Source organism: Moschus berezovskii, chromosome 5, assembly GCF_049115385.1.
Source record: "Moschus berezovskii isolate FMDL1 chromosome 5, NW_MosBer_1.0, whole genome shotgun sequence".
NCBI classification, from domain to species: Eukaryota; Metazoa; Chordata; class Mammalia; order Artiodactyla; family Moschidae; genus Moschus; species Moschus berezovskii.
The window spans coordinates 111,077,808-111,091,268 of record NC_142464.1 but is presented as its reverse complement, the minus strand read 5'-3'; the positions used below and the strand labels follow the sequence as shown (position 1 = coordinate 111,091,268).

Sequence of the window (13,461 nt, the reverse complement as noted above, 5' to 3'; positions counted from 1 at the left end):
TGGGGATTCTCCAGGCAAGGAAACTGAAGTGGGTTGCCATAACGTCCTCCAGTGACTTCTATATTTCTAAGAACATTCTCAGAAAAATAATTTATTTAGTACTTTATTATTTCATTCTGAGAGTAGACATTATTAACGTGAACAGTTCAATTCAGTTGCTCAGTCGTGTCCAACTCTTTGCGACCCCATGAACCACAGCATGCCAGGCCTCCCTGTCCATCACCAACTCCTGGAGTCCACCCAAACCCATGTCCATTGAGTTGGTGATGCCATCCAACCATCCCATCCTCTGTCATCCCCTTCTCCTCCTGCTGTGAACAACCAGTATAGAAATGCTGCTGTGTCTGACAACACACTATAGAACACCTAAATACACAGAAGAGCTTCTTAAAAAGTATAATATTGTACAAATGTGATGACTTGACTTACTTGGCTCTGAGGTACTTCATGATCAGCTCCCCAGTACAATGTCATTCCGAGAGAATAAATATGGATCTAGGAATAGAATTTTAAAAAAATCATTTTATGGTAAAAAGTTAATCTAGCAAGTATTCATGACTTTTCTGCTCCAAAGAAAATGTAACACATGATTTGAGAAAACCATCATTTCATATTCTGCATAAAAGAATGTGAGAGCTTACATTACCATATGTAAAACAGATAGTGGGAATTTGCTGTATGACACAGGGAGCTCAAATCTGGTGCTCTGGGACAACCTCTAGGGGTGGGATCGGGTGGGAGGTGGGAGGGAGGTTCAAGAGAGAGGGGGCATATGTATACCTATGGCTGATTCATGCTAATGTATGGCAGAAATCAACACAGTATTGTAAAGCAATTATCCTCCAATTAAAAATAAATTAAATTAAAAATGTATGTGAGAGCTTAAAACAGAAAATAAGACTGGAAATGATCATTTTATTTTCCAACTCCTCAGCCTGTCTGCTATGAGTAATCATTTTTATCAGTCCTTTTTTTTTTAACTCTAAACTTTTTATTTTGTATCGAGGTTAACCAATTAACATGTGATGGTTTCAGGTGAACAGCTAAGGGACTCAGCCATAGCTTACATGTATCCATTCTCCCCCATTTCTTATTTAAAGTTTCTTTATGCAAACTCAAGAGAATATGAATAGTCTGACTTTCCATTTCTTTTACAAAAGGTCAGAAATTTAAAAAAATCACTCAACACCTTGCAGTTTTAATAAGACAGGTAATGAATGTTTAGCGATGGCACTGAATCTCCTTAGCTTTGAATCTCTTAACTCTTCACTGCTGCATAGAACTATATTTTGTGGTTACTGTATTGTTTACTTAACTGATCTGTCACTAATCGGCAATTAGAAATTTCCTAAACTTTTGCTATCATAAATAACGTTTTAGCAAAGTTTTGGATCTGTCATTTTGTACATGCAAGTATTCCTCTTAAATGGACTCTCTTACATTATGAATAAAAGAGCAAATCATCTGTAGTTTTGATACATTTTTGTCTGATTACCCCCCACAAAGTTTTATCCTTTTGCATTTCTACAGCAATATATGGGACTTTTTTCCCACAAGCCTTATCCATAGAATGTGTTATGAAGCTGTTTGCTGAACTGAAAAGAGAAAAAAAATCTCATTACAGTTTGATTAGCACTTTTCTTACCAAGAATGGATGGATTAGTAGCACATGGAGAAAAAAGCTGGGTCAGAAAAGGTTCCTTTTTCCTTGTCTGTTTGCGTCTTAAAGATTGGAAAAATGACAACATATTTTTATGCTGATAGTATGGATAGAACAGGGAAAACTGGAATTGCAGGAGAGGGGAGACAGCTGGGAGAGCACTGATGAGTAAGCAAGAGGAAGTGGAGGCTAACGCGCAGATGAAGCAGTCGGCTTCACAGAGGAGCACAGCCAGTTCTCATGAAGCAGGGAGGCAAAGAATATGAAAATTTATGTGGGTAATCTGGTCATGGGATCTTGGGAGAAGTCTCCTGATTACTTCTACTTTTCTCCCCTGGTGAAACAGGAAGCAACATTATCGACCTAAACAGTGGACAGTTAATCCTTCTAAGTAATCATTTTCCAGCTCTCCTGTTAAGAGATTCAAAGCTAAACTTTCAGCCAGCTCTCCCAGAACTGAATAATCTTACCACAAACAATTTGTTTGCAGCCATCTTACTGCAGTGTCATCTCCAGTGTCTTTTCTTTTTTTTCCATTTTGCTGTCGTTTTCTCATCTGTATTTTTTAATTATACAAACTGTCTCAAACCTCTTTAGATATATATGAGATAAATACATATAAAACTGGATATCCTTAGAATCTCACAGCATTTAAATTACAGATTAGAAAAAGTTTGTTCTTTTAAAATATTTTCATGGCTCCCAATGTTCAAATTCCGAATTCTTTATGATACACAAGGCTCACTCTGACTTGCCTCCATCTCCATTTTCCAAAAAGATTTTTCAGTCTTCCTTCTCTTCTCACTCCTTTCTCTATCGCACCTAAACACTTCAGAACTAAAAGATAATTCTCTGCTGGCAAACCAATCTTTCTCTTTTCCAGCTTTTTTTGAACAGTTCCTCCTACCAAGAATTTCTTTCTTCATCTGTCAATAAAAGTTCTACCCATTATTGATAGCCTAAAGATGCTGTTATCTATTATGAATGCTATACAAATCTTCTCCAACAGTATAAAGCATTCTCTCTTATATGATACAGTTTTCATTTCATTTGTATCTCTAATGAAACAGTTAAGTAATACTACCTCCAACATAGTTAGGATATTTGTTTGTTTGTCTTCCTTGAGGGAGCCCTGTTTTTTATACATCTTAATATCCCTCTTAGCAACTGACACAACTTGTACATAATAGATATTCAATACACTGCCTGGTGAATTCAATTAAATGTGCATGAAGTTCAAGGCAACATGTTGCAGACTATTTGTATCACATTTCTGTTTAGAATTCAAGGAACCTCATATGGGAACACCTTTTCAAAGAGACTCATACGTGAAAAACATTTTTCATACCTTTAGCAAAAATGACGAGTTGCATACTCAAATATATGTCTCTTAATATATTAAGAGATTAATTTAAAAAATCTCTTAATTAATATATTAAGAGACATATATTTGAGTATGCAGCTCATCATTTTTTGTTTGAACTGTGGTGTTGGAGAAGACTCTTGAGAGTCCCTTGTACTGCAAGGAGATCCAACCAGTCCATTCTAAAGGAGATCAATCCTGGGTATTCATTGGACGGACTGATGCTAAAGCTGAAACTGCAATACTTTGGCCACCTCATGCGACGAGTTGACTCACTGGAAAAGACTTTGATGCTAGGAAAGGTTAGGGGCGGGAGGAGAAGGGGCCGACAGAGAATGAGATGGCCGGATGGCATCACCGACTCTGTGGACATGAGTTTGAGTGAACTCCGGGAGTTGGTGATGGACAGGGAGGCCTGACGTGCTGTGATTCATGGGGTTGTGGAGAGTCGGACACGACTGAGTGACTGGACTGAACTGAATGTATTAATTCTGATTTGTGGTTCTTTGGGATATTGATAGTACTTTAAGATCCTTTATTATATTTACTTGTCAGTATGTGAACTGAATTACTTTAATAACATATAAGACTATATAAGATTATATAAGATTAATAACATTTAAAAAATAGATTATAAACTTAATACATTTGCTGATCATCTATATATATACTATAATGTGTCAATTTGACTGGATGCCCAGTTATTTGATCAAACCCTATTCTGGGTATTTCTGGGAGAGCATTTTGGATGAAAGTGCCATTTAAATTGGTAAAGTGGGCAAGACAGATTGCTCTCCCCAATATGGGTTGTCCTCATCCAATCATTGTATAGAACAAAATGGTTTGCCCACCCCCAGGTAAGAAAGAATTCTTTCTGCCTGACTGCCTTCAAACTAAGACATCAGCTTTTTATTGCCTTTGGACTTGATCCAAAATATCAGCTCTTCCTGGGCCCTGAGCCTTCTGGCCTTCAGAGTGGAACTACACCCTTGGTTCTCCTGGTTCTCAGACCAGAACTACAACGCTGCTCTCTTGGTCTCCAGCTTGCTGGCTCATCTTACAGATCTTGGGACTTGTCAGTATCCATAATCACATGAGCTGATAAGTCTCTCTTCACACACACACACCCTACTGATCTGGTTTCTCTGGAGACTCCTGCTTAAAAAATATCCAAATATGAGATATATATATATACATATATAGAGAGAGAGAGAAAGAGAGAGGGAGAGAGAATATATATGTATGAATCAAACAAAGAAGAAATGGTAAATTTGTACTAGGGAAATCCAAAAAAGACAAGATCACTTCTGATTAGGGAAGACGTTTAAAGCAGGGTAATTTAAGCTGAGCCTGAATATAGGTTATGTGTCCCTTCTGTGTTCTCCTAATATTCTAAACAGACCTACTATCCTTGTATTTTCATTATTATTATTAATAATTGCTTTTTGTCTGTCTCCCCATTACTGATACTTAATTACTACTTGCCCTTTGAGGGCAAAGACTATTTCTTATTCAATATCTCTGTAAACCTATGGCCTAATATAGTGTTGAATATATGTCCTCAAGAGATGGTCACTGGAAGAACGGTTGGTACTTAGCATGTGAGTTTGCAGAAATGGGGAAGGGCACTGTTATACAAAAGAGGGAAGCCACAAAGCATAGAATCTGTTTAATAATCACTGACTACAACTTTTGCATATGAAAGACAGGAGTTGAAATATGGTTGGAATCAAACTCTGGAGAGGTTTCCTAGGTTTTGCAAAAGAATCTGTACTTAACTGGGTAAAAAAAGCAGCAGGTTTTTGAAGAAAAAAAAAAAAAGACATGATCAGAGGGGTTAATCTGATAGCAGTTGAGCAAATAGTCAAGAAGCAGAAATAAGTTAGAAGATTATGATAAAAGTTCAAGAGAAAGGAAATGGGGACCCTACCATAGCCCTGGCAATAGGGCTGAAGAGGAGACGATAGAATGGCTGGACTTGGGAAGATGACTTGAGAAATTTAGGCAATTAAGTGGACTTGTGGAAAGGCAGGAGTCAGAGATAAAGATACAAGAAAATGTGACATTAAAACACACACACACACACACACACACACAGAGTTGAAAGAGCCAATATAATCCATGGGAAAGAGAAATATGTTTTTTGTCTTTACAGTTATAATGGGCTGGAATATGAACTCTATCAATGAAATGACTTTGTCCTATCCATCATTTTAGCCCAGGACCTAGGACAGCACTTAACATAATAGTAACAGATAATACTCAGTGGGTACTTACTCTGTGCTGGGGACTGTTCTAAGCATTTAACAAGTATCATTGTATTTAGCTTTCAGCTCTATACCATGAATTCTCAAAGAATTATTACCCAACCAGCAGCATCAGCATCCACTGGGAACTTGAGAGAAAAGCAAGTTCTCAGACCCTGCCCCGGATCTACTGAATCAGAGATCCTGGAGGTAAGCCCTACAGTCCGTGTTTTATCAAGTCCTTCTGGTAATTCTGATGCAGGATAAAGTGTGAGAACTTTATGCCACACCTGTTCTATGCCATACCTGCCATTTACACTTTGCTCCAAGTTCTTTTGGATATACACCCAAACGCGAGATTGCTGTATCACATAGCAGTTCTATTTTTAACTTTTTTGAGGAGCTGCCATGCTGTTTTTCATAATGACTACACAATTTTACAGTCCCAGAAACATAAATTAAAGTCCCAGCTTCTCTGTATCCTCACCAACATGTGCTATTTTCTGTTCTTTTGATAGTGGTCAGTCTAGTGGGTTTGAGATGATATCTCTACAACCCTAGCATTTACATTTTTAATTTAATTCTCTATTAAATGTTGGACTATGAGTTTCTTCAAATGCCTGTGTATAATAACAATACTTTCAAATTTATGGATAAACGGGAACAAATGGAGGGGAGAGAGGGTGGATTAGTAAGAATTAATGTAGAATAAATGTAGTATAGTGTGGTGAAAGGCATTTGGTCTTTAAAACAAGTTCATTTGAGGTTTCTGCTGTTTCCTCATATTATCCTTCTAAAGATGACTTTTGCATTTAAGAAGTATAGATACGGTAAAGGTGTTAGTAGCTCAGTTGTGTTTGACTCTTTGCAACCCCATGGACTGTAGCCCACCAGGCTCCTCTGTCCATGGAATTCTCCAGGCAAAAATACTGAAGTGGGTAGCTATTCCCTCCTCCAGGGGATTTTCCCAATCCCAGGATCCAGCCCAGGTCTCCTGTGTCTCCTGCACTGTAGGCGGATTCTCTACTGTCTGGTAGGAACCATAATTACTGATACTTAAACTGTAAGTTAGTGAAAATAAACACTTAACCTAAGATGCCTTTAGTTCACCAGGAATACAGGACAAATCCCTGGTGCACGTCCAGTAATCTTGACGAGAAAACAAAATGAGAATTTGATTCAGGTTCTAGTCCAAACAAAATGATTTCAAAAGAACTGCCAAATTAACCATGTGCCAAGCAAGCAGGAAGTAAACAATTACTCACTGAAGGGAAAAGCCAGAGAATCAAAAAGCTTCGTGTGACCTGTATAAACTTGTCTAGTTATTTAAATAAAGGGGCATGCCATCTGGAAAAGTAAAATTTTAGGGCAATAAATGCAAAGTGTCTATTTATACAGCTCGTGGTAAGGTAAACTTGTTTTCATATAACTGAATAAGTACAGTTTACAAAACAAGTTTCACTGAATGAAGGAAACGTTTTCATGGGTCAAAATCTTAAGTATTCATTATTATTCACAAGCTAGGCTTTAAGTATCATATATTTAAAAAAAAAATTTCATATACTATCAATAGCAAGCATTTGTTGAGAACAAGTTAAAAATGGCATATCCTTAAGTCAGGAAACTATGAAATGCCCTTACTATCCTCTTTCTCAAGATGTCAGAATACAGTTGGCAACTTTGTAGGAATGGAACAATGCCCATCACATCTCCAACACTTGATTCTGAACACCTAGCCTAATAATAGGGAGGCTTCAATCACTTTCCCAAACTCAGGATCTAACAGTTGTACCTAAATGCATGGGAGATTTACTGTCTGGGTATTCTGACATCGCAGGGCAAACTGGGAAAGCCCTCAGCAAGTCAGAAAAGCACTTGTGCACCTATTAAGCAGTTTTTCAATTCTGGATTTTAAATACCCTGCAGAAAGAATTCATAAATACTTGTGCAAAATTTTTTCTTAACTAGAGAAAATTCAGTTCAATTCAGTTCATTTGCTCAGTCGTGTCCGACTCTCCGCGACCCCATGAATCACAGCACGCCAGGCCTCCCTGTCCATTACCAACTCCCGGAGTTCACTCAAACTCATGTCCACAGAGTCGGTGATGCCATCCAGCCATCATTCTCGGTCGTCCCCTTCTCCTCCTGCCCCCAACCTTTCCCAGCATCAGAGTCTTTTCCACCTCGTCGCATGAGGTGGCCAAAGTATTGCAGCTTCAGCTTTAGCATCAGTCCTTCCAATGAACACCCAGGATTGATCTCCTTTAGAATGGACTGGCTGGATCTCCTTTCAGTCCAAGGGACTGTCAAGAGTCTTCTCCAGCACCACAGTTCAGAAGCATCAATTCTTCAGCGATCAGCTTTCTTCACAGTCCAACTCTCACATCCATACATGACCACGGGAAAAACCATAGCCTTGACTAGACGGACCTTTGTTGGCAAAGTAATGTCTCTGCTTTTCAATATATTATCAAGATTGGTCATAACTTTCCTTCCAAGGAGTAAGCGTCTTTTAATTTCATGGCTGCAATCAGCATCTGCAGTGATTTTGGAGCCAAAAAAAATAAAGTCTGACACTGTTTCCACTGTTTTTCCATCTATTTCCCATGAAGTGATGGGACCAGATGCCATGATCTTTGTTTTCTGAATGTTGAGCTTCAAGCCAAGCTTTTCACTCTCCTCTTTCACTTTCAACAAGAGGCTTTTGAGTTCCTCTTCACTTTCTGCCATAAGGGTGGTGTCATCTGCATATCTGAGATTATTGATATTTCTCCCAGCAATCTTGATTCCAGCTTGTGCTTCTTCCAGCCCAGCGTTCCTCATGATGTACTCTGCATAGAAGTTAAATAAGCAAGGTGACAATATACAGCCTTGACGCACTCCTTTTCCTATTTGGAACCAGTCTGTTGTTCCATGTACAGTTCTGACTGTTCCTTCCTGACCTGCATACAGGTTTCTCAAGAGGCAGGTCAGGTGGTCTGGTATTCCCATCTCTTTCAGAATGTTCCACAGTTTATTGTGATCCACACAGTCAAAGGCTTTGGCATAGTCAATGAAGCAGAAATAGATGTTTTTCTGGAACTCTCTTGCTTTCTCCATGATCCAGCGGATGTTGGCAATTTGATCTCTGGTGCCTCTGCCTTTTCTAAAACCTGCTTGAACATCTGGGAGTTCACGGTTCATGTATTGCTGAAGCCTGGCTTGGAGAATTTTGAGCATGACTTTACTAGCGTGTGAGATGAGTGCAATTGTGCGGTAGTTTGAGCATTTTTTGGCATTGCCTTTCTTTGGGATTGGAATGAAGACTGACCTTTTCCAGTCCTGTGGCCACTGCTGAGTTTTCCAAATTTGCTGGCATATTGAGTGCAGCACTTTCACAGCATCATCTTTCAAGATTTGAAATAGCTCAACTGGAATTCCATCACCTCCACTAGCTTTGTTCGTAGTGATGCTTTCTAAGGCCCACTTGACTTCACATTCCAAGATGTCTGGCTCTAGGTCAGTGATCACGTTATCATGACTATCTTGGTCGTGAAGATCTTTTTTGTACAGTTCAACTTACTTATAATTCAGCAGCAGTTTTTTTTAAAACTAAGACACCTGTGACTCTACTGCAGTGATTCTTAGTTTTCCTTAGGTCACCAGACCCACCTGAGAGACTGTATAACCCAGTTTGAAGGACACCCAGCCCTCAAAGTGCTCAGACACATACAACTTAATACATCATTTCATTGGTTTGTAGATATCCTGAAGCTCAGTTAAGATTCATAAATCTCAAGGGTTAAATAATTTACACACACATCATGCCTATCTCCAATATTCCAATTAACCTCTATCTTTAAAAATCTTATTATTAAAGGAATCACAGAGTATACAGAATGAATGTACACTATTTAAATATACATAGCTATACATACGCTATCCAGTTTAATAAAACACTACCAGTATAAATACCTTCATGATATATAACTACCAAGACTGTACATACTGTGTATTACATAAAGTCCTTTGCAAATACCTCCTTGCACGTAATGGGAAATTTCTTAGGGTTAATGCCTTAAGCATTACCTCCACTTCATAGCTATGGTTTCTATTCACCGGCTGTGTTGCGTGTACCTTCCCAAATTCTTAAGCAGCTCTCGGAATACAAAAGGTAGGGAAAACTGGATTCTCTACCAATTCTCGTCATTCTTACTTCAGATATATAAATCAGCGGCTCAAGTCAAGATGTCTTCCTCGCATTAGAAAATCTGTGTAAAAGGCAGGTTTGGTTTTCTGGATCAGTGGTTCTGCATCTGCAGATTCAACCAACTGAGGATCGTGTAGTACTGGAGTATGTACTATTGAGAAGAATATTCACTTGAGCGGGTCCATGTAGTTAAAATCAGAGTTGTTCAAGGGTCAACTACATGTCAAAATTTTAAATGCACATACTCTGATTTAACAACTTTACTACTAGGAAATTATTATGTTAGTTTCTGCACTTACATGCACTGATGTATGAGAAATGATATCCACAGCCAATTCTGAATTCTCCAAAGTTCCCTATCTACATTATCACAGCTTGGGAATTCCCTCGTGCTCCAGCGGTTTGGACGCTGTGCCTTCACTGCCAAGGGCCTTGGTTCAATCCTTAGTCAGGGAACTAAGATCTCACAAGCCACGTGGTATGGCCAAAAATAAATAAAAATGATCACAGCTTGCTACACAAAATACACATATTTATTCTAAAATTCCTTTTCAGAGCCTTGACAATGAAATTAGATCTTCAAATATCAATGGCACTGCTATCCTCAGACTGGATATTCCTATCATAAACATTTCCTTCTTCGTTGTTGCATCAAATCAACTGTGAAACTCTTTCAGCTTTGCTTCCACTATAATCCCATCACCCCCACCTTTACATGCCCAAGGCCTTATACAATTTTCAGTTCTTCCCCTCAGATTATTAAAATGCCCCAGTTAGAGTCCTACGTAAGGTTTTCATCTCATTTATCCACTTTCATCAAACGTGGAGGTAACAAATCACATGACGTCACTCTCCTAAAAATATATCCCAGGAGAAAGTTTAACTTTCCAGTATTCACTGTCTTCATTCTGACCTGTCGTCTCCCCTTAACCACAGCCTTCCATGGAGGGGATGCTCCAGCCTAACCAGTCTGACCAAACACTCCCCATCAGAGGGCACAATCTCCTACTCTCAGCATAGCACAGCACAGCAACCCTGAGTGGAATCCCCATTCCTACCTATTTTCAATTTTCTAAATTCTCAGTTCAGTCGCTCAGTCGTGTCCGACTCTTTGCGACCCCATGGACTGCAGCACGCCAGGCCTCCCTGTCCATCACCAACTCCTGGAGTTCACTCAAACTCAAGTCCATTGAGTCGGCGATGCCATCCAGCCATCTCATCCTCTGTCGTCCCCTTCTCCTCCCACCTTCTATCTTTTCCAGCTTCAGGGTCTTTTCAGATGAATCAGTTCTTCACATCAGGTGGCCAAAGGATTAGAGTTTCAGCTTCAGCATCAGTCCTTCCAGTGAATATTCAGGACTGATTTTCTCTAGGATGGACTTCTAAATTCTAGTCACTCTTCATACAACCAACACAAATGCTACCTTCTCTGCTGTACCATTCTAAACAGAAAATTGCTCCTCTTCTAAACTCAATCCCTCTATACATCATTTATTTGTATTTACCTTATCATTCTATATACATTGATCAGGATCCATCCTCTAGTTATTTTTGTATCTTCTTCACAAGCACAGTGTTTTATACATCAGTTCAGTTCAGTCGCTCAGTCATGTAGACTTTTAATAAGTATTTTAAACTTTGAATTAATAAAGGCTCACATTTTTTCATGTTTTTTTTCTTAGACCTATACATTTTTATAAAATTACTTTGAATTCTTAAAATAAATATGAACTTCTTGGAATACACGGTCATTTTGATTTTTAGTTGAAGCATACTATAATACCAGGGTTTCCCTGGTAGCTCAACTGGTAAAGAATTCGCCTGCAATGCAGGAGACCCCGGTTCAATTCCTGGGTCAGGAAGATCCCAGTATTCTTGGGCTTCCCTGGTGACTCAGCTGGTAAATAATCTACCTGCAACGCAGGAGACCTGGGTTTCATCCCTCGGTTGGGAAGATCCCCTGGAGAAGAAGGCTACCCATTCCAGTATCCTGGTCTAGAGAATTCCATGCATTGTATAGTCCATGGGGTCACAAAGAGTGAGACACGATTGAGCGACTTTCACTTATACTATAATACTACACCATATAAGTTATCATATGTATAAGTACAATACAGTGATTCACAGCTTTTCAAGGTTATGCTCCGTCTATAGTTACTATAAAATATTTGGCTATGTTCCCCATGCTGTATGGTGTAGCCTTATAGCTTGTTCTATACCTAAAGGTTTGTATCTCTTACTCCTCTCCCCTTTTCTTATCCCTCCCCACTGGTAACCACTAGTTTATTCTCTGTATCTGTGAGTCTGCTTCTTTTCTGTTTTAGTCACTAGTTTGTTGTATTTTTTAGATTCCATATATAAGTGATTTCATGATTATTTAAAATTCAATGAGTGTTTTTCAGAGGGTTGATGTAGGGTAGTCCAGTGTCTATTTTTCCTATGCCCACCAAAACAAAATCGAGCCAAAAAGAAAAAAAACAGACTTAAAGTTACCTTTTCAACATCGGAGAGAGAAGTGAGTGATTGACTTTGAAGAACTTCTGGTGCAGTGAATGCGCGAAGGTCCTGATTGGAAATATTTTCATCTGTAAATGACACGCTGCCAGATGGCAGCAGCAGCAGAGACCATGGAGAAATGATGAAGCCAAGAGCAGCAGGGTCAGCTATGCTTACTGCTTTGTAACCACACAGAATGAAGAGAAAAAAAAAAAGATAAATGCTTAAAATTAAGCAATTATATAGCACTTAAATGAATCTCCCAGCATAGTCACAGGTACGTGCAGTTACATACACTAAATCAACATGCTATAAAAAGCATGCATCTACTACTGTTAGCACTATCAACAACCATGGATCTGGATAGGACTTAGTTTTTCAAACTTAGACTAGAAAACAGATCTTAGAAACTAGAGAACATTCATTGTTAGTCATAAGATTGAACTTGGTTCAAATACTCCATCACAGTGATACTAGATATGAATAAGAATCAATAGTCCTTACATGTTGGTGGTAGGGGAAGGATTTGGTGAAAACTATGATCAAGAAACCCTTTCAGGGAAACTGCCCATAAATATAAAATCCTATAAGCAAAAGGTGTTCATGGATCTCCTTAGAGCCCATTTATGAATCCCAGGTTGAGCCCCTGATTTACACTATAGAGCCCTGAAACTAACAGAAAATAATTCCCTTGGTAATTCATCAGATTTAGAAATAGTAAAGTTTTCAGCTAAAATGAAAATCTCTTTTTGCATCAATATGTATATTTGTCTAGTTTCCATTTGTTCATCATTTCAGGAGAATTTCAGGTAGCTTCTATGCTACCAAATGGGATCAATGGGGTCGCTAATTTTCTTTTGTTTAGATGTTTGTTTACATTGGCACCTAAGAGTTCAGTTTAAGAGTATTTTTTAAAAAATCCTTAGATTTTAGCAGGCCTCCTCTAAAAGTAAAACTATATACCTTAAGGTCAATAAGACAGATTTATTACAGGGAATTTTATTTTGACCTCACATTTCAAAAGGAAATTAGTACAGGTTTTAAGGTAACTGCTAAATGAAACTCATTTACAGACTCAAGAAATCTCTACAGGAAAGTCACAGAAGGTCTCTGACAGACAGTGATGTTATTATTCGATCTGAATGGGTTATACTGCTATCTAACTCAAATCATAAGAAACTGACAGAAGTCTATGGAATAGTTCATTAAATATACAATAAATATACTTTCCTAAAAACAACTTCTATTGGAAGAGAATCATTGATTTTTTTCTGACTTTTAATCCTCTACCTGTGGTCAAGATTCCAATCATCTGAATTTGACTTATGTTGATAAAAAAGTAAACTATTAAAATCCATTTCTCCTTTGAAGGTTAAAAAGGCAACTACGCATCCTCCTGCATCCTTATGAATTTGAAACATGTCTTTTACAATCGCGTCAAGGAAAAGAAAGTGTTGGAATGCGTCTATATTCAGTCAGTGTACCTTCTGTTGCCCTGACGCCCAGT

General features: G+C 38.4%; 1 protein-coding gene across 11 annotated transcripts in view; it reads right to left on the bottom strand.

The window, feature by feature from the left end:
* The window catches only part of PTPN13 (protein tyrosine phosphatase non-receptor type 13), a 236,756-nt gene that overhangs the window by 142,608 nt on the left and 80,687 nt on the right, over positions 1-13,461 (bottom strand). For 5 of the 11 annotated variants that reach the window (XM_088836450.1, XM_088836452.1, XM_088836454.1 and 2 more), the window contains exons 3-4: positions 11,952-12,133; positions 430-495 (exon numbers count right to left, since the gene is read on the bottom strand). In XM_088836450.1, the coding sequence (XP_088692576.1) occupies positions 430-495; positions 11,952-12,133 (248 nt within the window). The remainder of the gene's footprint in view (positions 1-429; positions 496-11,951; positions 12,134-13,461) is intronic. The other 6 variants (XM_088836451.1, XM_088836453.1, XM_088836458.1 and 3 more) reach the window with 2 other exon arrangements.